This window comes from Dendropsophus ebraccatus, chromosome 2, assembly GCF_027789765.1.
Source record: "Dendropsophus ebraccatus isolate aDenEbr1 chromosome 2, aDenEbr1.pat, whole genome shotgun sequence".
Taxonomy (NCBI): Eukaryota; Metazoa; Chordata; class Amphibia; order Anura; family Hylidae; genus Dendropsophus; species Dendropsophus ebraccatus.
The window spans coordinates 198209468-198234145 of record NC_091455.1 but is presented as its reverse complement, the minus strand read 5'-3'; the positions used below and the strand labels follow the sequence as shown (position 1 = coordinate 198234145).

Below are 24678 nucleotides of genomic sequence, written 5' to 3'. Positions count from 1 at the left end.
AAGCTACACCGTCCTTGGTCATCTCCTCTTTCTGTGTGGGTGGCGGTACCGACAGTCCGGGTAGGTCACATCTCCACTCCGGACCACTGTGATAAGCGCCCAAGGGACCCATCATAACCCGGCAGGTCACCGACCATTGGGGAGAAAAGTATAGCCAGCCACAAAAATCTAAAAGACGGTGTGCCTCCATACCTGTGTGCTGAGTCAGCACTGGCATCACTACAACCTACCACCTGGCTGAGCTATACTCCACCGACCAACCACCACAGTAGTGGAGTCACACAGTACCATCTAGCAAGTGACTGGTTGCACCGGTGGCCCACCACACATATATATATATATGTACAGTGTAATATATTTATGGTTGGACATATGGGTGTCTCTCTCGCAGTGTGATGCACACCGTGCACACCCATATTACACATTCATTGCTCCAGGAACATGATGCGCCCATTACCTTTAAAGAAACAGTTCCTCATAAAAGCTACAAACGCTGGCAAGCAGGATGATACACACAGTTTATTACATATAAAGGTGTCATCTAGTCTGGCAAAAGAAGACACACAAAAGGAAATAACTACAAGACTAATAGACTTACACAGGTGGATATGTAGCACGTCCCATACTGGTGTCTACACCGCAGTGCAAAAGGCTATCGGTAACCAGCATGGCACTACCTCTGGACAATGAGGCTCATCATCCTGTAGTTCCTGCTCTAAAATTGGGTTGAGGAACTACTGTGTGAATAGTGATGCCTATATATATTGCCAATGACTTATCACTCCATTGATGTCTTATGCTATGACTGTAGGGTGGCAGGGAAACAATGTATAGGAACAGGGACTCCCTTCAAAAGAAAGGAGTACTTGCCTCTGTACTTTAAGTTGTATGCATCAACACTGACCCAGCACAGCAAATTTATATGGCTGCCGAGGAGATAAATAGGGATGGGTATTGTTAACATGAAAACACACTTAATGGGGTACTTAGGAGTACTCAAAAAACGTTTTTAAGTAAAATAAAAATAAAGTTAACGATCTCAAGCTTTCCAGAACTTATTAGCTGCTGTATGTCCTGCAGGAAGTGGTGGATTCTTTCCAGCCCGACACAGTGCTCTCTGTGCTGCCACCTCTGTCCATGTCAGCAACTGTGCAGAGCAGGGGAGGTTTTCTGTTTCAATCTTTTCATATAGTAAATGTCAGAATTACAACATCATATTAAAGTTGAGCAGGAGAGATTTTCTATGAGAATTTGCTACTTCTCTGGACAGTTCCTGACATGCACAGAATTGGCAGCAGAGAGCACTGTGTCACACTAGAAAGAATAAACCACTTACTGCAGGACATACAGCAGCTGGTAAGTACTGAAAGTGAAACAGGCTATATACAAAGTCACTTTAAGGGAATTTCTGGTCTAGAATTTCACTTTTTAAATACCCTATTGATAATTTGTTACTAGAAGAGGATTATCCATTCAGAACCCTCCTCTATTAATGAAAGCGGACCCAGCGACTAAACAGACATCTCCATTTATTTCAATCAGAACTGTGTACAATTAGAATGTTTCATTTGATTTATCACACATTTTCCGTGTGGATTTTACAAACCTCCATATATACATGGTAGAAAACGTCAGCAATTTCATGCAACATGAAACCTGAAGCTGATGGGCCCCAGTGCAAGATCTGTCACAGGGCCCCTCAACTATAATGATTGATTGTTAGCACTGGCCTCTCATATGGGGGGAAGAGAGACTTTATGGGCCGCCTAAGGTTCCTGTACCCCCTATTGCCCAACAACATATAGATAAATGGATTTCTATAGCTTATTAAACACTTTGCATTTTAAAGGGGAACTCTGTCAATTTTTTTTATTCTTTCACATCAGCTGTTGTCAGAAAGTTATACAGATTTGGAAATTACTTCTTTGTAAAAATCTTAAAGGGGAAGTCTGGATTTTTTTTTAATAAAGGTATTGTATTGCCCCCCAAAAGTTATACAAATGACCAATATACACTTATGACGGGAAATGCTTATAAAGGGTTTTTTTCCCTGCACTTACTACTGCATCAAGGCTTCACTTCCTAGATAACATGGTGATGTCACTTCCTAGATAACATGGTGATGTCACTTCCTGGATAACATGGTGATGTCACTTCCTGGATAACATGGTGATGTCACGACCGGACTCCCAGAGCTGTGCGGGCTGTGGCTGCTGGAGAGGATGATGGCAGGGGGACACTGAGGGACACAGGACACTGGAGGGACACTGAGCATCCCTCTGCCATCATCCTCTCCAGCAGCCACAGCCCGCACAGCTCTGGGAGTCGGGTCATGACATCACTATTTTATCCAGGAAGTGACATCACCATGTAATCCAGGAAGTGACATCACCATGTTATCCAGGAAGTGACATCACCATGTTATCCAGGAAGTGACATCACCATGTTATCCAGGAAGTGACATCACCATGTTATCCAGGAGGTGAAGCCTTGATGCAGTAGTAAGTGCAGGGAAAAAAGCACTTTATAAGCATTTCCCATAATAAGTGTATATTGGTGATTTTTATAACTTTTGGGGGACAATACAATACTTTTCGCCGGGCTTCTTTTTAAAGTCTTCTAGTAATTATCAGCTGCTGTATGTCCTGCAGTGGTGTTTTCTTTTTAGTCTTACACAGTGCTCTCTGCTGCCACCTCTGCCCGTGACAGAAACTGCCGAGAGCAGTAGCTAATTCCCATAACAAACCTTTCTTATGGACATAGGCTGTATCCATGTTTACCAGGGCTCCCTAGGGCTCCAACCAAATTCTCCAGGCAGTGGGAGTCAAATGTTGAACGTTCGGGTTCAGATAAACCAGAACATTCTACAAATTTGCTCATCCCTAATTTTGACACATACACATGGGGAGGAAAAAAAAGCAAAAAACAAAAAAAAAAACAAAATAAGGCTGGTATCCTGTTTTCTGAATGGCAAATGTTTGTTCTTATTTAGTGATGATCTATTTTCGAGTCCAACGTTGATTCTGCAATAAGCTGAAACTATCAAAACTAGTGAAGAGTAATATAATTTTTCATGGCAGCCAGTCAGGGTCCAGTTCCAGTTCCGATTTGCTGCAGTAGGTGACTCCTCCATTATTCCAATACATGTTTTATGTATAGTCATTGTATTCCCCACCGTCCAGCTTTTTTCTTAGTAGTCCTTGAAATGGTTTTGTATGAACTTTTTGATAACCAGTTGAGTCTGAAAACTCTCCGTATGGCCTCCATTCCCCGGAGGCGTGTAATCTGATTCTGTGAAATAGAAATATTTGTGTCCTAAGGGAGTGGACTCTGTAAAGCGCAGTCACAATCGTTTCTCTTGCATCTATTAATTGATAGAAGGGACTTCATCCTGGCGAGAAGTAATTAGTGCTGCCGAATATAATCCCGTTTTGATGGAAACAAAGTTATCAATTAAGTCTGTTATCATAACACGTAATAGTTTCCCACTCATTAAGTTCAATTATTTGTCACGTCGGATGTGACTCGCATGTTACCTTTGGAATGAGTAAAGCGTGTAATTTAATTGCTTCGTACAACTTCGGCATTCATTAATGGAATTTGCATATGTAAGTAGACCTTGAAATTTGTTCGTTCCGGGGCCTTCTTTCCTTGCTTGTTTGAAGTTAGGCTTTCAGGGGTGGCTGTTAATGAAATATTTACTGAATGCTAAAGTCGCTGCTGAAATTGGTTAAATATGTAGGTGGGGTGGATTATGGGTAGTGTTAATCTTTTTTTTTTTTAAAGTACTGTACTTTAAAATTGTTGTTTAACTTTACAATTAACTGTTTATGAGGAGTATATGGATACAGATTGATGATAAATAGCATCAATGGCATTGTTAAAATACTTTGGCTGTCTATCTGGGCAGTGGCGTAGCTGTCATGAAGGAAGACCACGCAACTGCTACGGGGCCTGGGTGGGGAAGCCTTTATGGTACGCCACTGACAGCACCCCTCTGGATCTCAGCAGCACCTATCACCCACAGGCCCTGCCATACCCCACACACATACACACATACTTACCTCTCCCAGCACAGTGTTCCTTCGTTCTTCCAGCTTCCCGGTGCATGAGTGATGTCAATTGTGTGCTGGGGAGATGTGAGAATGCCGGAAGGCTAGGGAACTGGGCCGCACCAGGTGAGTTTGAAGGAGGGGTGGTGGTTGTGGTACACCCCCCACCCCCTTTGGCAAAGCCCCCCCTGGCACCAGTATCCCCACCAGTATCCCCTTATGGAGTCCCATACAGTTTTTTTTTTGCCATAGAGCCCAATGAATTCTAGCTATGCTCCTGTATTGTATTCTTGGTGCCTAATATACTAATGTGGGCCTAGACCGTCATGCGGGTGGTCACCTCTATATTCTAAGTAGGGGATGTGCTTAGGTTTACACCCCAGTGACAATTGAGAAGTGATCCCCTCCAGCTATGGACACCAATGCAGTCTATAGACTGTCAAGGGGGCTGTCATCACTTCTTAACATAGAGAGGGCTCTGGTTTATACCATGTTGACACCTAAGTAATAGTGACTAACCCCCTTGACGGTCATCATTGTTCAGTTCTCAAATGAGTGTGAACCTGAGTGTTCTCCCCATTATAAACTGATCAATGAAGACCCTACGGTCTAGGCACTTTACGGTCTAGGCACTCTATGGTGGTGCAGAGTCTAAGGAATCTCCCTGTTGTTCCCCTTAGCCACTATAGGGGTATGGCATTTCTGAATTGGGTTGCTGTCCTCAGAAGTGTCACTGAATGGTGGTGGGTGCACTATTGCAGGGTCAGGACGGTAGCCAGGGGTCATCCATAACATAGTTATCAGGATGCAAAACATTAGAGCATAAAGCAGAAGTATACTCTGGAAACAGGCCAGGAGTTGATACGAGGAGTGAAATTACCACAATGGAGAAGACAGAAGTGGAAATTCAAAACAGCGATGAGGGCTGAATTGTGAGTTAAGACTAAAGTCATGGTATAGAGAAGCAGTAGCCAATGAAAGGATAGTACTTAATCTGTAGGCACTTTATGGTTGGTTCTCTTTATGGTAATTTTATGGTTGGTCATCCATGGCCATAATATTGCTTCAACACCAAAGGTGCCATTTGTTCCATCAACAGCTATCTACCCCGATTCCTTAATAGAGAAGAGAAAAATCTTAGGACTGATATCGCTCTGTATAATAGGACTAGTGATCAGTAGTTTGTCCGAACCTGAGTGTGCAACATTTGATTACCCATAGCTGAAAAAGTTGGATGTAGTCCTAAGGTGGCTTCTCCAGTCTCTAGTGCCGCACACTCAGGTTTGGACCTACTGAAAAATCATCAGCAAATCATCACATATCTACCTATATAATAAAGAGTTGTGGTCAACGGTTGATTGCAGGAAAGGGCCCAACAAATGATATAGTGATTGTTCGTGTGGCCCAGCTGCACAACTAAACGAGGTTTATAAGGGCTCTGTATTTGAGTGCCAATCATCAAGATCAGTTCTCATTTACAGATGGGCTTGGGCCATCTATTATGGCCCCTAGCCACTGCCAGACTCCCATCGTGTCTACTTATCCCCCGTGGATGGGGAAGATAATATTTAACATGCCCAATCCTTCACATCAAGGGAGAGTTGTGATACTCCCATACACATAGGCCAGTACCACCAAAATTGGGAAAGGATCAGTAGAACCATTGGGGTGGGAGAAGACCATGTTGCAGCTATAGTACAGATCATAACATGTTGCATTAATCGGATATGCTGGGACTTGTAGTGAATGAGGACTTGCTCCTCTCTGTATTGCCATAGGAAGTCTGCATCGGCATGTGTTCTCTGCCATCACAGTATTTGGCATTCTGTTTGGTCGTAGGTAAATTGCATTCTTCTCAGTCAAGCAGCTCCTGAGAAGCCGTCTCCCTGAATGACAGTTTTGAGCAGATTTATTCCAGAAGGTGTGAATGCTGCAAATGTATTGTGCAAATCATCCCTCGAACATCAAAATCTTCCTGGCACCTCATGATATCATAAAGGGTTTGTTAAGCCGCCGGCTCATAATTGCTGTTACTTTCCTGCTCTTGTCTTGCGTGTTAAACAATTAGTCTCCTGTCTCTTCAGCTTCAGCAGCCTGTCTATGGATGGATGGATGAACAGCCCAGATAAAGCATTGAACGTTATTTAAGATTAGATGTGATTACAATTATTGGTTATTGATTATATACCGCATGACGGTGTCTTTGTTTTGTCTTTGCAGTACTGGCATAAAGGATGTTTCCATTGTGAGGTTTGCAAAATGACTTTAAACATGAATAACTACAAGGGATACGACAAGAAGCCCTACTGCAATGCGTAAGTACAATGACTTCTTCACATACCGTATAGAAATGGTAACCAACAACAATGGTTCAACAATCAAGAATATTCCATAAAAGTCCTCACCTCACCTATGGTGGTCTCTAAAGTTTCGCAGGTCAGATGTTTGGTGGTCAATCATTTCTTTGCTCCCCATCGGCTACGGTCCTTCTTTTCCACCAATGCCTATTTTTTTTTAATACTGGTAACTAGTCATGAGCAAACATCATAAAATTGTCTGGGTTTGGCCTGAACCTGAACACATAGAAAATAGTCCTTTAGGCGGCACGTCTGTGTCACGGGTGGTGCTCGTAAGTAAGAAAAAATTCCCATAGTATTATAAAAGTTCATTCTCGGCACTCACCATCATGCTTCATAAATTTTATTGTAGAAAAAAATTAATCAAAGATACACAACGGAAACAGGACGTTTCGACGCTTTGGCGTCAAGTTGGGGAAGGCTTGACGCCGAAACATCCTGTTGCCGTTGTATATTTTTGATGTATTTTTTTCTACAATAAAATTTATGAAGCATGATGGTGAGTGCCGAGAATTAACCTTTATGAACCTGAACACTGTCCTGGCCTCTGGAGATGCCAGCCTAGGAAGTCCTGGAAAACATGAATACAGCCCTAGGGTGGCACATGGCCGAACCCAGACAATTCTGATGTTTACTCATCAGTACTGGTAACCAATGTAATGCCAGCTGCCCATATATCTGTAGTAGGGTTTTCTAGTGTCTGCAGCACCTCTGCTGGCTCCATCCTGCACTATATATATATATATATATATATATATATATATATATATATATATATATAGTCATGGTCCTATGTGTCATGGAGGGCAGAATTGCCTATAACTTTAGGTCGATGGCCAAATACCGGACACAGACAATGTTCAGCAGAACCCAGATGTATATAGTAGTAAGAGGATCTGTTGTGAGTGAATTGATTGTAAAGCCACCAGCATTTATGCTAAATTTAAGGTTCAAAGGGTGAGCCAGTCCCTTCTCCTGCCATGGGCACCAAGCGTACTATCTTGGTAGTCACAGATTGGAGACTGTTGCTTTAAGGTGTCCATACATCACTGAAGACTGTTGGCCGAACCCTTGTTTGGTTTAGAGTAGAGATGAGCTCAAGACTGATCGTTCAGCATTTGAATACCAGTGGCTGAAGAAGTTGGATGCAGCCTTAGGGAGTCTGGAAAAACATGGATACTGGCTATGGCCTACAGCCATATTTTCCAGGACTTCCTAGGGCTGCATCCAACTTCGTCAAATTACCGAATGATCAGCCTGGAGCATGGTCGAGTTGCGCTTGGCTCTAAATCAGCTGATTGTTGCTTGTTTATGGTGCTGCATCAGGCCATGTCAAACGGCCTTTAGAGGGCGCTCTACCATGTAAGAGCATAGATGTATTATAAAGGGTTAGTGCAAAGATGATACACTGTATGACAGTAAATCTCAATAATTATATAGAAACTGTGCGAAGAACAATCTTATATATAATGTGTATTGATTCTACTCATTGGGAACTCATTCCACGCAGTGTTCCTGGTGGTTTTTATGGTGTTGCATGGTACAAAACTTTATAACCTCCTCCAAAATCTGCAGTGCCGTCTTACCCATACTCTTCAGGGTAAGGTGCGGTTTCTGGCAATGCATTCTGGGCATTGGTGTCTTCTGCAGTATAATAATGCCAATCCCATGATGGTAGAGCTCGTAGATAAAATGTCTAAAGCTCTAACTTTGTGGTCTGACAGAGGCCTCCTCCCTGTTATCTGTGCCTTACCATTCATATCAAGTCTGAAATCATTTTCTATTTTTACCCAATGACATCTTCACGTTGCAGGTCTCACTGTATCCCAGCATCGTAAGCAACGGAAGGTGAATTCAGAGAGATAATAAAGTGTTTCCTGGCAGCCATGTGTTACTAATAGAAAATATATCACCGCCTGTCAATGTGAGGTGTCTAGGGTCTGAGCACATCACCACATTTATTCCAGTCTTTTGCGTATCTGTCTCTACCTTAAAGGGGTTGTCTAGTTAAGAAAACTTATATACCCTATTAGGGAATTCTGACGTAACATAAGTGGGTCCCCTGAAGGGCCCTCATCTCTTGGTTGGGGTGGAGAGAGGTTACAAAGAGCATTTTTTAATTTGGAGGACATTCTGCCATCCTATGTAATTCAACAGCCCATCGATTTGAATGGCCACTGTGTAATACTTTATTTCACCTTTGGGGGTGCTGCAGGGGAATTAAACACATGGAGGGAGATTTATCAAGCATGGTGTAAAGTGAAACTGGCTCAGTTGCCCCTAGCAACCAATCAGATTGCACCTTTCATTCCTCACAGACTCTTTGGAAAATGGAAGGTGGAATGATTGGTTGCTAGGGGCAACTGAGCCAGTTTCACTTTAGACCATGTTTGATAAATCTCCCCCATTGTTTTTTTTTTTTTAAATCAAACTGGTGTAAAGTAGAACTGGCTCAGTTGCCCCTAGCAACCAATCAAATACCACCTTTAATTTTCCAAGGAATCTGAGAGGAATGAAAAGTGGAATCTGATTGGTTGCTAGGGGCAACTAAGACAATTCTACATTACACCAGTTTGATAAATATCCCCTATTGGGGGGATTTATCAGTCTGTCTTATTGCAAAATTCTCTTGGTTGCCCATAGCAACCAATGATAGCATCCATCTTACCAGAGCACTATGAGAAATGAAAGCTGAGCTTTGATTGGTTGCTATGGGAATCCAATAAAGAGAATCTATAAATCTCCCCTTAAAGGGGTTGCCCCATGAAGTAAAGTTGGTGAGATTAGATGTGTACCACATACATAAATGTAAAGTAGCATAAATGTGCTGTTTAATATAAGGCTAGACTAGATGGACCAGGTGGTCTTTTTGTGCCGACAATCTGTTATATTTCAATGTGTTAGATAAAATAATTTGATTACCTGTACAGCTCTTCTCCCTCATGGATCTGACCACATCCTGGTTTCTTCTCTTAGCTGTTACCTTGCTGTTGCTATGCAACAGGGCACACACTTGTCCCTGGCTTGCATAGTAGAGACCAACTGCCAGTACTAATAGGACACTTTACGATTAACAAAGAACTGTTCTTGAACTATAGGCCTAAAGTGTCACTGTCATTAAATTTTTTTTTGCAGAAATCAATAGTACAGGCGATTTTAAGAAACTTTGTAATTGGGTTTATTAGCCGAAAAATGAATTTTTATCATGAAAAAGCAGCTTGAAGCTCTCCCCCCTGGAGAGAGGGAAATGAGACACCAAAACAGGACATGACATGACTACATGACCTGGCTATCTCCTCTGACAGTCAGCACTGACCTCTCTATACAGCTGTTACCCACCTCCGTGTTGTGTAATCCTTTGTTCTCTGCTCTCTGCTGCCGACTAACTCCCTGCTCCCTCCTACCCTCTCTATAGAACGGACAGGGTTGTGTCTGATGCAAAAAGTCACAATTTCCAGATATTTTGCAGTGAATGGAAAAGAGGGGGGGGGGGGGGGGTTCTGGGAAAAGTCTTTATAAATGCAGATAATGGCATATTTGTCTAATAAACCCAATTACAAAGTTTCTTAAAATCGCCTGTACTATTGATTTCTGAATTATTTTTTTTTTTTAAATACTACAGTGACTCTTTAAAGTGTTACTGTCGATTCAGCAGTTTTTAGACATATCAAAAGGTTTGATTGGTTGGGATCTGGACATTCAGACCACCCACAATTGCTAGACGGAGCTGCGGGAAGCGTTTGGCTCAGCTCTTCATTTCCCGTCTTGTTGCACTCCTTGTTTTGCTGCAGTAGCCAGATTCTATAGAAAGTCTTTAGAGACCGTCACCTATGTGAGACACAGAGAATAGCGAGTCAGGGAGTGAAGCGCTCACCTAGATGCTTCTCCCAGCTCTATCTAAAGATTGGTGGGAATTTGACCAACGAGACCTCAACTAAACAAAACTTCTGACTTGTCTTTATGACTTGTCAAAGGTTTATTCTAAAGTGACCAGGAAACTTTAGATGTTGAGAACTATGTCAACTGCTGCAAAACTACCCTGACTTTGGCTGTGAGGGTCATAGATTGGGGAACACTGCTTTAGTGTACAGTCTCAGAGTAGCTGAGCATAATATGAGAAACTATCGTCATACTGTAGATCCCCCAATGCATTTTGCTGCCGAACCTACTATGTGAATAGGGGAAAGGAATAATAGATAATAGGGACACAGTATATAAATATGTAGGAGAAGCCGACGGCTGAATAGCACAGGCAGAGGTGTACTGCACACAGGTGTATGTCAGTTGAGCGCTCAGATTTCCACCGATAAAGTAACAATGGCTTGTTGTGTATCGGCCCTCACATTTGCATCCTTTAGAAAGATCTTGCATTACTGCCAAATTGCTCCATAATTATGAGCATTGTCTTTCCTGTTCAGCGTTTCTATGACCTCATGATATTTGCAAAATGGAATTTGCATACCATCAAAACATCCCTTGAATGTTGCAACATGGACTCCTTCAGTTACCCATAAGCAGAAGTGATTATTGAATTTCTCATATGGGCAGGTCGTTTTGCCTAGAGACAATAGAAGGTGGCAAAATACCAGATACGCATCAAGGGCCATACCCTGTTTTGTAATGATAGGGAACCTGAGGGAATGAGCACCATACCCTGTAATAATTTTTTTCATACTTACCCACTTGGTACCGGTGACATTCTGGATGCTGATCCTATTTCAGAGAAATCCCTGATTGGTTTGGGTATGTTCACACTGAGGAACCCGGGTGGATCACATGCCACGGATTCCGCTACTCACCCCCGCTCACAGCCGCAGTGTATGGCTTGCGGGATTCCGCTGTCCGTCCAAAGAATGAACCTGTTTGTTCTTTGGACGGACGGCGGAATCTGCCTAACCATGGAGTCTATGGCACGGAAATGCGGAAATGCGCAGGGGCGAGCGGTGGATTCCGCGGTGGGTAATCCGGATTCCGGATTCTCTGAATTCTCTCTGTTGTACTGCACATGTGCAGGAAAATGCCGGAGAAGATCACCATTGTGCCTGCGTGGTATTGAAGCGAGCGCAACAAGACTGAAGACCTCAATTAAGATTCAGGAGGCATGGATGGATGGCCTCAATGCGGGACCTCATGTATACAGTGGACTTATTTCGGATTTTCCATGGACGTCAGCTTCATCTCTGCTTATTAGTATAATGGGCGTGAAGAAAAGAATCAGGGATTTCTCTGCAACAGGACTGGCATCCAGAATGTCCCTGGGACCAAGAGGGTAAGTATGAAATTCTTTATAAAAGGGTAGGTTGCTCTTTCCCTCAGTCCATAGCATGACAGGTTCCCTTTAAAGGAGTCATCCAGGCTTAGAAAAACATGGCCACTTTCTTCCTGAAACAGCATCACTCTTGTCCTCAGTTTGGGTGGGGGTTTTAAAGCTCAGCTGAGGATAGACCATCAATGAACAAAGGATTGAGGATAGACCATCAATGAATGGAGGAGTGAGGATAGACCATCAATGAATGGAGGAGTGAGGATAGACCATCAATGAATGGAGGAGTGAGGATAGACCATCAATGAATGGAGGAGTGAGGATAGACCATCAGTGAATGAATGATTGAGGATAGATCATCAATGAATGGAGGAGTGAGGATAGACCATCAGTGAATGAATGATTGAGGATAGATCATCAATGAATGGAGGAGTGAGGATAGACCATCAAAGAATGAAGGATTGAGGAAAGATCATTAATGAATAGAGGATTAAGGATAGACCATCAATGAATAGAGGATTAAGGATAGACCATCAGTGAATGAATGATTGAGGATAGATCATCAATGAATGGAGGAGTGAGGATAGACCATCAGTGAATGAATGATTGAGGATAGATCATCAATGAATGGAGGAGTGAGGATAGACCATCAGTGAATGAATGATTGAGGATAGATCATCAATGAATGGAGGAGTGAGGATAGATCATCAATGAATGTAGGATTGAGGATAGATCATCAATAAATGGAGCTGAGGATAGACCAACAATGAATGGAGAAGTGAGGATAGACCAACAATGAATAGAGTATAAAAAATCAAACTGGGACAGCACTGGAACGCTTGAGAAAGGCTGAAGTACCAGCGTCGCGTCTGATGTGAATAAAAAATCAAGTTTTTTCACAAGAAGTGCTGTCTCTTACGTTTACTACAACAATGAATAGAGGACTGAGGATAGATCATCAATGAAAAAGTACTTTTATTTCTCCATAAGAACTTTTATGTATTCATTTCCCTTAGAAAGTACCACTGACCTCTTACATAGGAAAGACGCCCATAGCTTCCTCTTGAATAGTAAACCTGTTGCCGCCTCTCCCACCTACAGCTCCACCTCTGGTAAAAAGTTCAAGGTAGGATTAAGGGCTGGAGATCCAAATGTCACATCAATCACGGCAGAGGGACGTTCCTTCCTGTGCAAAAAGTGAAACTAACTTTTCCTTCCTTGAGTGTAATAAACTTTTCCTTCCTTATGCAATGAAGCTTCGGCCGGGTGAATCCTATGTTTCAATTCTAATCAGAAAATGCATTGCATGGTATGATTACTTGTCTCCTGATAACATGTAATGTTCCTTGTTTAGTCTTTCAGGTGTATTAAGCTGGCCATACACGTTCAATAACTAATGGCCGAATCAAGTATCTTTCCCAGACTCCCCATAAACAGGTGGCTGCTATACTTCTTCCTGATTGGCTGGTAGACCTTATGGCATCAGGGCTGGCATCAGCACAGGGTTTTTCCGGGGCAAGTGCTGGGGCCCACTGCATCTCGAGGGGGCCAGGTCTCAGTCACTCAGTTGGTGTCAGTCAGTCAGTGTCTGTATCAATAATGTGTGTTTATGAATGTGTGTTTGTGTATGTTAGTGGTGTCTCCCGTGATTGTGCATAGTGTGCGGATGAAGGCTGCAAAGTGGATGGATGAGGGGCCCGCAAAAACCTGGATGGCATTATAGCCTACCCTAGGTCATGTGATCCTTCTCTTTTCCGTTGCTATTTTAGCAGGTTCGGCTGATATGAACCACTCGAGGTTCGAATTTACGCCAAACTGAACTTTTAGCAATGTGTGAACTTAACGCGGCTTTGATAGATTCAGTTCGCCCATCTCTATACCCTGAGAGGACAGTCTCAATATGACAACCATATGCCTTATTGGGCCATCGAGATATTATAGGCAGCGGGGATCTTTATCCTATTCTATACTCTGTTCAGGACCCTCCTAGAAACTAAGAGGAAGGGGCTTGTGGATTCAACCACTTCATTCATTACAAAGACGGACATTCTTTTGAATGGTCACCATGTAGCACCACATTGCATGGCTGGCGTCAGCATCCGTCTTACCTGGGTAAGTGCCGGGGCCCACAGCATCCCTAGGGGCCCAGTCCCGCCAGGGCTGCATTCATTCCTCACTCAGACTGGCTGGAGGTAGGGAGCATTCACCTCCCTGCCCAGCCAGCCAGCATCTCCTCCATGCTGTAGATCCGTGGGATCTGCACTCCCTGCATCTTTCTACCCTGGCCCAGACCTGATGAGAGGAGGCCAGAGCAGCAGAGAGGCTCAGCTCCCCGGCCAGAAGATGGTGAGTTTACAAAGGGGTTGGGGGTCAGTGTTTTGTGGGGTGTTTAGTGACCATGTGACTCTCCAATTGCTGCAAAACTCCAATCATGCACTGCTAGCAGGACATGATGGGAGTTGTAGTTTGATAACAACTGAAGGGTCACTTGTTGGGAAACAGTGATTTGTGGGACTGTATATTTAGTGTGGTGTTTCCTAATAATAATAATAATAATAATAATAATAATATATTTGTATAGCGCCAACAGATTCCGCAGCGCTCCCTAACACATAACTTTCCAGTTGCAGAAAAACTACAACTCCCACCATGCATTGCTGGCAGGGCATAATGGGAGTTGTAGTTTGGCAACAGCTGAAAAGCCACTGATTGGGAAACAAAGTTTATTTAGTGCAGTGTTCTCTAACATGTGACTCACTCTCCGGTTGCTGCAAAACTATAACTTCCATCATCCACTACTTGCAGGACATGATGGGAGTTGTAGTTTGGCAACGGCTGTCGAGCCACTGGTTGGGAAACACTGATTTATGGGGACTATGGGCCAGTTTATGGGGGGGGGGCAGGCAGTGGCACAGTGGCACCTACAGATGAGGGGCACAAAGGAGGCCTAACTACAGATATGCGCACTAAGAGGGGGCACAGCGACAGATAGGGGTAAAGAAACTGAACCTTTAAACCACAAAATGAAACAAAGGGAAGAAGAATCTATAAGTAACACGTGCAAATTTCTCAGATTCAGCGATAATCCTGGTATAACCCGGTATATGAGTCATAACGCATACGTATAAAGTCATATAAAACCAACAGAATATGTTTTCCTCCTACAAAGAAATACTTTATGCTCAAACAGGAAGATTTATGCGGTGATTTTTGTGCTTGGGTGACTCATCTCATGTCAGAATGGTGTATACAGGTGATTGTATTATTATAATTATTACTGATGGTAAATGAGATCAGCTAATCCGTATACGGACAAAGTAAAAGCGAAAAAACAAAGAAAACTGCAGAAGTCAGAACAATGGGGAAACAAAGCAAACAAAGCAGCTACTAATTCTATTACTGTTTGGGTATCTGGATCTAATGAGAACAAAAACCCCGGGTACTACATTACTGTACCTTTAAAGGGAAGGTGTCACTTAAATTTTCTTTTACTGTTTAGAGTCAGATACTAAAACTTGGTATTTTATTCTAATCTGTTTCTATTTTCTCAATGTTTTTTTTATTTGTACATTGTTATGGGGGCGGCCATCTTGCCTGGGCTATTTTTAACAGCATTTAGTGACATGCTTTACAGCAAGACTCATGGACATAGACAACAATAGACAGAGTCTGTCCCCTTGAGATGAATGTGAAACATTACTGAGCGCGCTCTGTGATCTTTGAAAAGGTCATTGCTCAGGGAGCTGCTATTGTCTCCTCTATCTACTGGTGTCATATGACGCTGCAATGCTGTACAGATCACTTTATAGCAGCCTCCTCTTATCACCAGAAACACAACAGGAAGTCTCAGCTTAGTTTTATTCCCAGTGGTGAAAATGAAAACTGCTAGATATGAGGAGTATTTTATAATAAGATAGAAAAATGGAAAATTTGAAAAAAAGGTCACCAAAAATTCTTTAAAAATGTGTTTAATTTTAAAAACATTACTTATCAGCTGCTGCATGTCCTGCATGTCTTTCCAGTCTGACACAGTGCTCTCTGCTGCCACCTCTGTTCATGTCAGGAACTGTCCAGAGCAGAAGGGGTTTTCTATGGGGATTTGCTACTGCTCTGGGCAGTTTCTGACATGGACAGGGGTGGCAGTAGAGAACACTGTGTCAGACTGAAGAGAAAACACCATTTCCTGCAGGACATACAGCAGATGATAAGTATAGGAAGACTTGAGATTTTTAAATAGAACAAAATTTTCCACAATGTTTCTAAGGTATTTGAATGGCAAACTCAGTGGTGTAACCAGTGTGTGTCATTGTGCAAATAAAAGTGCATAGAATAAGTACATTGTTTGCAGACTGAAGAATTCTCCAGTCTGTATGCCATAAGTGAGCTTAAAGGGAATCTGTCACTAGGTTTATGTTGTCTTAAATGAGGGCAACATAAACTAGCGAAAGAAACACTGAACAGATCGGTGTATTACATACATCATTCTCTTTAGCCGTTCTCCTAATATGCAGGAGAATAGGATTATTGCCACACCCCTCCCGCCACCCTCCAGCTGCTGATTGACAGTTAACTGCCTATACACAGCATGGATAGGTAACTGCCAATTAGCAGCTGGTGGACGGAGTTATCTAATTCTCAAGAATATCCAGGACTACGGGGCTCATGCACATAATGGAGAGGACTACTTATTGTCCATGTTATTCAGGAGGAGATCTCTGCAACAGCTGCACAGAACAATTTTTCTTCATGTGCACCAACCTGCTCTATGCAATGGAGGCAGGCCTAGCTCTCCCTGTGTAATGATATCCCCTCCAGACTTGATTCTAATAGAGGCACGTCCCAGAGGGGAGGGGATATCATTACACAGGGGGTGCTTGACCCAACTCGGAGCGCTTGTAATGCTTCATTCGCCATGTAATGCTTCATTTGCCCTGCAGTGGCCGCTGTTCGCCACACGCATCTTCAGATTGGAGAGGGCACATCCAGACGATCAGCTGATCCTCACATTAGGTCCATATAAAAAGAAATTTCTATGTAATGCTAAATCCACAAAGCGAGGTGGCAATGGCATGTACAGTATCAGAGGGGTCACCAGGTAGCAGGCCAAGCAAAACATTCTGTAAATCAATAACAATCAGTCAGAAGTCACTGGTCCTTATGATATCATATTTACATATTTTGGGATTGTCAATTATATAGATCAGTGATCACACATGTTCTACATTCTTTAAATTATTAGGAATAGAGCCAAGTGAGGTGTGAGGTTATTCTATGGGCAACGTTAGATCTTTAGGTATGGGTGGGCAAACAGGGTACAATGGTTATATAGCATGCAGTTATATGCATCAATTAACTAGCATGCCTCTTAATGAATTCGGGCAGCCATGCGCCCAATCGTGCGGATCCAGCAGATGTAGATCTGGATCATGATGTACGCCCGCGAGGCGTAAATCATGATAAATGAGGCACGTAAATAAATCATGATAAAGGAGACCCGCCTTGCCGAACCCCCTCCCCCACCCGCCCATTGGGGGATACAGCAGACGAAAAGGGGGTAAAATTGAGCCTTTTTCCTGGCGTACGCCTCGGTGGGATTTTCATAGATGTCTCCCAAGGTGTCCCATTGACATGAATGGAAATGTGAAGCCTTGATGCAGTAGTAAGTGCAGGGGAAAAAGCACTTTATAAGCGTTTCCCGTAATAAGTGTATATTGGTGATTTGTATAACTTTTGGGGGACAACACAATACTATTATAAAAATTTTTGCCGGACTTCTCCTTTAATGGAAATATTATTTAGCAAGTCCACTATTATAGGTTGTCACATAGAATAGGAAGCTGATGATTTCTTGGTAAATATTTGATTACGATCAGCTTTAATCTTCCTAAAAGTCTTATCTGTCTGTGGATAAGCTGGATAAATGTTTGGTAATACTCTGTAGTGACATATCCCTAATAATAGATTCTCCTATTCTCACTCCTTTCCAAGTGGGAAACCTATTTACCCAAGGACAGCTTGATGATGACTTCATAAATATTCATTACAATACGGTCTTGTCTGTGAACAAGCTTCAGTGTTGCTAATCGTGTCAATAACTTCTGTCAGACAGGCCCTGTGGTATACCGACAGATAGCCCAAGGCCACAATCGGGAATGGGCAACCCCAGGTATAACTATGCTTTGCAATAAATTGTAATGGAGCCAGTAGGCTGCATGGAATCTGCTACTTTGCAATGGGGTGGGGGTGGGGTGGTTGGGGTTGGTACTTAAGGGATAGCAAAATGGGAAGTTGGGCTCCCATCTCCCCCGCTCCTGTCACCGGCTTCCATCTCCCCCACTACTCTCACCGGCTCCTATCTCCCCCGCTACTGTCACCGGCTTCCATCTCCCCCACTACTCTCACCGGCTCCCATCTTCCTTGCTCCTGTCACCGGCTCCCATCTCCCCCACTACTGTTACCGGCTCCCATCTTCTCCGCTCCTGTCACCGGCTCCCATCTTCCCCACTCCTTTCACTGGCTCCCATCTACCCCACTTCTGTCACTGGCTCCCATCTTCCCCACTTATGTCACCAGCTCCCATCTCCCTTGCTCCTGTCACCGGCTCCCATCTCGCCCACTCCTGTCACTGGCTCCCATCTCGCCCACTCCTGTCACTGGCTCCCATCTCCTGTCACCGGCTCCCATCTCCCCCCTCCTGTCACTGGCTCCCATCTCGCCCACTCCTGTCACCGGCTCCCATCTCCCCCCTCCTGTCACCGGCTCCCATCTCCCCCACTACTGTCACCGTCTCCAATCTCCCCCGCTCCTGTCACCGGCTCCTATCTCCCCCACTACTGTCACCGGCTTCCATCTCCCTTGCTCCTGTCACTGGCTCCCATCTCGCCCACTCCTGTCACTGGCTCCTATCTCCTGTCACCGGCTCCCATCTCCCCCCTCCTGTCACTGGCTCCCATCTCGCCCACTCCTTTCACCGGCTCCCATCTCCCCCCTCCTGTCACCGGCTCCCATCTCCCCCTCCCTGTCACTGGCTCCCATCCCCCCCGCTTCTATCACCGGCTCCCATCTCCCCCACTCCTGTCACCATATCCCATCTCCCACTCCTGTCACCGGCTCCCATCTCCCCCACTCCTGTCACCATCTCCCATCTCCCCCTCCTGTCACCGGCTCCCATCTCCCCCGCTCTTGTCACTGGCTCCCAACTCCTGTCACCGTCTCCCATCTCCCCCGCTTCTGTCACCATCTCCCCCGCTCCTGTCACTAACTCCCATCTCCCCCGCTCCTGTCACCGGCTCCCATCTCCCCCGCTCCTGTCACCGGCTCCCATCTCCCCCGCTCCTGTCACTAACTCCCATCTCCCCCGCTCCTGTCACCGGCTCCCATCTCCCCCGCTCTTGTCACTGGCTCCCATCTCCCCCGCTTCTGTCACCATCTCCCCCACCTGTCACAGGCTCCCATCTCCCCTGCTCCTGTCACTAACTCCCATCTCCCCCGCTCCTGTCACTAACTCCCATCTCCCCCACTTCTGTCACCGGCTCCCATCTCCCCCGCTCCTGTCTCTCATCTCTCCCATCTCCCCACTCCACCCGTGAACAACACCAGCGCCTCCTGAACCCCAACTCGACAGACGTCCAGTGTTTTTTATGGGGCGGACAAAATCTTGCTCTTTGAAAAAGACTGGACATGTGAATGAGGCCTAGGTCATGATATCCTCCCGATTGCTGTGTACATCAGAGACAGCTCCCTCTGCTACCTTTGGGGTAATGACAACCAATGGGTTTATGAATCTCACGAAAGGTTGTAAGTAATATAAACGTCGGCAGAGGTAAACCGAGGATAGTAAAACAAAGGAACAGAGGAATCTGTATTCTCTTTGGCCTTTGAGACCCTGTAAATTGATCGCTTGAACAGCGTTCAGGCCTAAGGAAACAGATTGACTTTGTGCAGGTGACATGTTCACTTTAAGCTTGTTAGCTATTTCGAGAAGCACAGCTATAATAGATGTGATAAATTCTCACCAAGCTACGCACAGGACACACATTGAAATCAGTGACTGCAGGCGCCGTACACTGGTGGCCTCTTCTGAATGCATCTTACACGGCCTCCAGTAAAACCGCAAAAAACTGACAGTAAAAGGAATGTTATACTTCACACTAAAAGCTGACGCGTCATCAAAGGTGAGAAGACGACCACATAGAACATGCCCATCAGAATACTGCACAGATACCATAATGTACAGATTTATATTAAAAGGCTATGAATATATTTGTATTATGTTGTTTCTACTTCGATGCATCCAAAATACAGTTAGTGTCACCATTACTGGAGCACCCAATTCTTAACACAACCATGTAAAATATCTCCTGAAGTAAAGGGTTTATCCAGACCCAGAGACAGAAAAGCCATCCAACAACCAGGGGCGGACTGGCCACCTGGCAACTGTGGCAAATGCCAGATGGGCCTGTCACCTCCGCAAAACATTCTCCTCTGCTTCCCCCTTGTGTGCAGTGACCTTGGTGCACACACAAAACCTTGCTACCTAGCATCGGGACATGGATAGACATAAACAAAACTAGTCCTGTATTTCGAGACTCTTAAATGTGGCTCCACGGGTTCTTCTTTTTCATATTCATGTTTCCCAGGGAGCAATGCACTTAGGATTTCACTGCATTGAGCGCTTTCACTAGCAGCCGGCAGTGCTATAGTTTGGCTGGTCTCCCTGACATCAGCGATCTGTTTTTCTTATGGCTCTACTAGGCATTGCTCCCACCTAGCCAGAATCCTGCTCCACACCAATGAGGGGCAACACCCCGAAACAGCTGTATGTGGATGGATACCTGTCCTTGGTTTTTCTCTCGTCATTACATTGACTTATAGGGCCACTTATTATGGTGGTTTTGCTGGTTTCCCTACAAGAGCCACTCCTTGGCTGGGTCCTTCCCGGAGGCATATATGGCTTGTCCTGTGTTTTGAGACTTTCAAATGAGGCTCCACGGGTTCATCTTTTGCATATTCATGTTTCCCAGGGGGCAATGCACCTAGAATTTCACTGCATTGAGCGCTTTAATTGGCAGTGTTATATTTTTGGCTGGTCTCCCTGAGATCAGCGATCTGTTTCTCTTATAAACAAAACCAGGCTCAATGGATGAAGGCCAAGGAGGGCCCCATTGTTATAGAAAAGGCAAGAAAAGTTACATATACGAACCATCAACATAAAAAAGAAATAAATGGAACAGGGGTATCCTCACTTTTTAGTTGGGGAAAGATGTACTTTACCACAATACAGGCACTGATATAACCAATATTTCCCCCTATATAGTGACCCTATGGAGATGGATGGATGGATGGCCCGCGGAGGGGGCTGGCTCATCTGACATTTGCCAGAGGTGCCAGATGGCCAGTCTGCCCCTGGTTGTAGGATGGCTTTGCGGCCTCTGGAGGGCTGGGGGAGATGCGTGACCAGAACAATACCATCCGAGCATTTTAGAGCAAAGTCTTCTCACAAGTGTAAAAAAACTAGATTTGAGTCAAACAAATTCAGGAATTTTGAAGATCTGTTCAAAATCTATAGAAATCATTGAAGCTGAAGGGTTTTAAACTTAAAGGGTTTTTTTCACCAATTTTTTTTTCTTCAAATGAACTGGTGCCAGAAAGTGTCAGAGATTTGTAATTTACTTCTATTTAATAAATATTGTCTAAAGACTTAGTTTGATTCATACACTAGTAATGAGGAGAGAAAAACATAGTTGCTGGCCAATAGCCTCTACTAATTTTAATAGAGTCCATTAAAAATGGTCTGTATTTAAAAATCTTCCAGTACTTATCAGCTGCTGTATATCCTGCAGGAAGTGGTGTATTCTCTCTAGTCTGACACAGTGCTCTCTGCTGCCACCTCTGTCCATGTCAGGAACTGTCCAGAGCAATAGCAAATCCCCATAAAAAAAACCTCTCCAGAAAGGAAAGAATACAACTTTCTGCAGGACATACAGCAGCTTATAAGTACTGGAAGACTTGAGATTTTTTTAATAGAAGTAAATGACAAATCTCTGGCACTTTCTGGTACTAGTTGATCTGGAAAAAAAAAATTGGTGAACAACCCCTTAAAGTCCAAGATGAGGATGGATAAAATAGGCTAAGCTGCTTTTTGGAGGGGCAATTTATGGTTTAAAAAAAAATAAAAAAGCATCTCCAGGGGCTAAAATATGGTAAAGAATTTTTAATGGTAGCTAAAAAATGTTTTCATTCTTGGCCAAAAATAAGGGAGGGCTCCCAGAATGTCTGGACTGTCCCATGTCGGATTAAGAGGTGTTTCTGTATAATACATTCCCTACAAATACTCTGTTCATGCCGTATTTTAGAGACTCTTAAATGTCTCTCAATTTACTATGTTTTCGCATTCAAGCCGTGACTATAAAAATGTAAAAAGCAATCATTATGGGGTCAGATATCAAAAGGGGTCCTGATCTAGGAAGCCAAATATTAAGGCCCTATTATCCGGCGTGATGATTTATTCATGCAGTAACCGGACTCGGTAGCAGCTGAGAATAAGATTAGTGTAAAACCTATAGAGCACAGACATCTGGGTGATTGATAAGGATGCAATTACTTTCGCATTGTGAGGTAGCCGGGTATTTTGGGATTCTGAAAATCCTGCTGCTCGAGTTTGACTTTATTGTTGGAAAGAGGAAAATTCGGCAGCGATTTTTTTTGACCCACTTTGGGTCAAAATGAATTTGGCTGCTTAAAATATGCTGAAGGCTGTACATTAGTTCTGTGATAGAGATGAGTGACGCATGCGCGGGTTCATTCGAACCTGGGTGTGTGGCATTTAAAGGGAATCTGTCCGCACCTGGACCGGAACCGAGGTGCTGACACTGTAGTGTAGGTGTGTGTCCTTTGGGTATGATACATTTCTTAAAGAGATACGTTCAGTAGATTTGCTATTTTGTGCCACACCTGTACACCAAGGTGGAGATTTATCAAACATGGTGTAAAGTGAAACTGTCTCAGTTGCCCCTAGCAACCAATCAGATTCCACCTTTCATTCCTCACAGACTCTTTGGAAAATGAAAGGTGGAATCTGATTGGTTGCTAGGGGCAACTGAGCCAGTTTCACTTTACACCTTCCTAATTCTGCGACATGTTTACCGGCCTCCTGCTCCACCCTGGAGTCACCTCCTTCCATGCATGCACCAAAAGCAAGCGTAGTGGGAACATAGCCCCAGGGAGTCCTGAAAAACATGGATACAGCTTATGGCGTCCAGCTTCTTCAGCCACAAGTAATCAAATGCCGCACGATCAGGTTTGGACGAACCCTGGCATGCTCAAAGTTGTCTCATCTCTATTCTGTTCCTTTTAGGAGGATTTTTAGTTTTCTGTTGCTTTTTTGAGTCATTTAATTGAGCTTTTTGCGTTTTTTTTCCTGCCTATAATAGCCTTCTTGGCCTAGGGGGGAAAAATAGATTTTACATTTTGGCTAGCTACTTTTTTAATCCCACATTGAGTGAGTGAGTAAATGAGTACATGCCAATGCAGCTTCACCCACAGGTGAAGGTGTAAGGTGAGACAAGAGGAGGAGGGTGAGCATCCTATGAAGATTAGAACGTGTTGGAGAAGGATCTAGAAACCAGACAGAGGTCTCAAACTGGGGTCAGGAAGCAATGGTTACTGCTGCTGTGCCCACCAGGAAATGGTTTTAGGGCTCATTCACATGTCCGTAGGAGGATTGCGGCACGGATCCCCCAAAATGCAGCCCCCCCGCCGCTCGGCAGCAGAGATTACAGGCACACATGTTCACTTGCATAAAAAGGTGTATTCTTTCCAGTCTGACCCAGTGCTCTCTGCTGCCACCTCTGTCCATGTCAGGAACTGTCCAGGGAAGCAGCAAACCTCTCCGGCTCTGAACAGAGGTGGCAGCAGAAAGCACTGTGTCAGACTGGAAAGAATACACCACTTCCTTCAGAGCATACAGCAGCTGATAAGTACTGGAAGACTTGAGTTTTTATTAAATAGAAGTAACTTACAAATCTCTATAAGTTTCTGGCACCAGTTTTTGTTCTCTGCATGCTGTGAAATAAAGAACCCCCCCCCCCTTGTCCTCTACACCTATAGGTCTGGGATTGCTGTGATAAAAGTTTGCGAATGCTAGGACGCCTTCTGTAATAACCCGGTGAATAGTGTCGGGCAGTTAAGCTGAGCAGTATAACTTCTACCTTTCATATTCAGGTCAGCGCTGAGTGCGGGCCGGCCTATGTTGGAGCAGTAGGGAGGCCGTTCCAGGCGGGTATTTTTGGTTCTTCCAGGCGCTGTGTTCTCTTGGCATGACATTTCCTTTTCATATGTAAAGCACTAACAGCTGGTGCCGTCTTGTGTCAGCTCCTGCAGTTTTACGCTATATTCTAACATATTTTCACTTTAAATGTGCAAATCCTCAAAGTTGTTTTTTAAATATTAATCCAAAAAGTCATGGGAATAAATTAGCAAAAAGTCAGTGACATCACCGAAATATAAAGTGCCTCATCCATGATTCAACAATATGGCTGCCTTGGATATATATACGTAGGTTGACAGATGTACTTTAAAATAAGATGTTCTAAGTAATAGCTCTTGTTCCAGCCTGTATGGTGTATGGCGTGCGCTGACTGTTAAAGGGGTAGTTCACCAACATTTTTTTTCCTTTCAAATCAACTGGTGCCAGAAAGTGCTATAGATTTGTAATTTACTTCTATTAAAAAGTCTCAAGTCTTTCAGTACTTATCAGCTGCTGCATGTCCTGCAGGAAGTGGTGTATTCTCTCCAGTCTGACACAGTACTCTCTGCTGCCACCTCTGTCCATATCAGGAACTGTCCAGAGCAGGAGAGATTTTCTATAGGGGTTTGCTGCTGCTCTGGACAGTTCCTGACATGGACAGAGGTGGCAGCAGAAAGTACTGTGTCTAACCTGAAAGAATACACCACTCCCTGCAGGACATACAGCAGCTGAAAACTTGAGATTGTTTTTTATAGAAAT

At 44.0% G+C, this 24678-nt stretch overlaps 1 protein-coding gene across 1 annotated transcript in view; it reads left to right on the top strand.

Moving 5' to 3' along the window:
- The window catches only part of NEBL (nebulette), a 143019-nt gene that overhangs the window by 13055 nt on the left and 105286 nt on the right, over positions 1 to 24678 (top strand). Inside the window, exon 2 of the mRNA XM_069959040.1 lies at positions 6273 to 6367. Coding sequence (XP_069815141.1) covers positions 6273 to 6367 — 95 coding nt within the window. The remainder of the gene's footprint in view (positions 1 to 6272; positions 6368 to 24678) is intronic.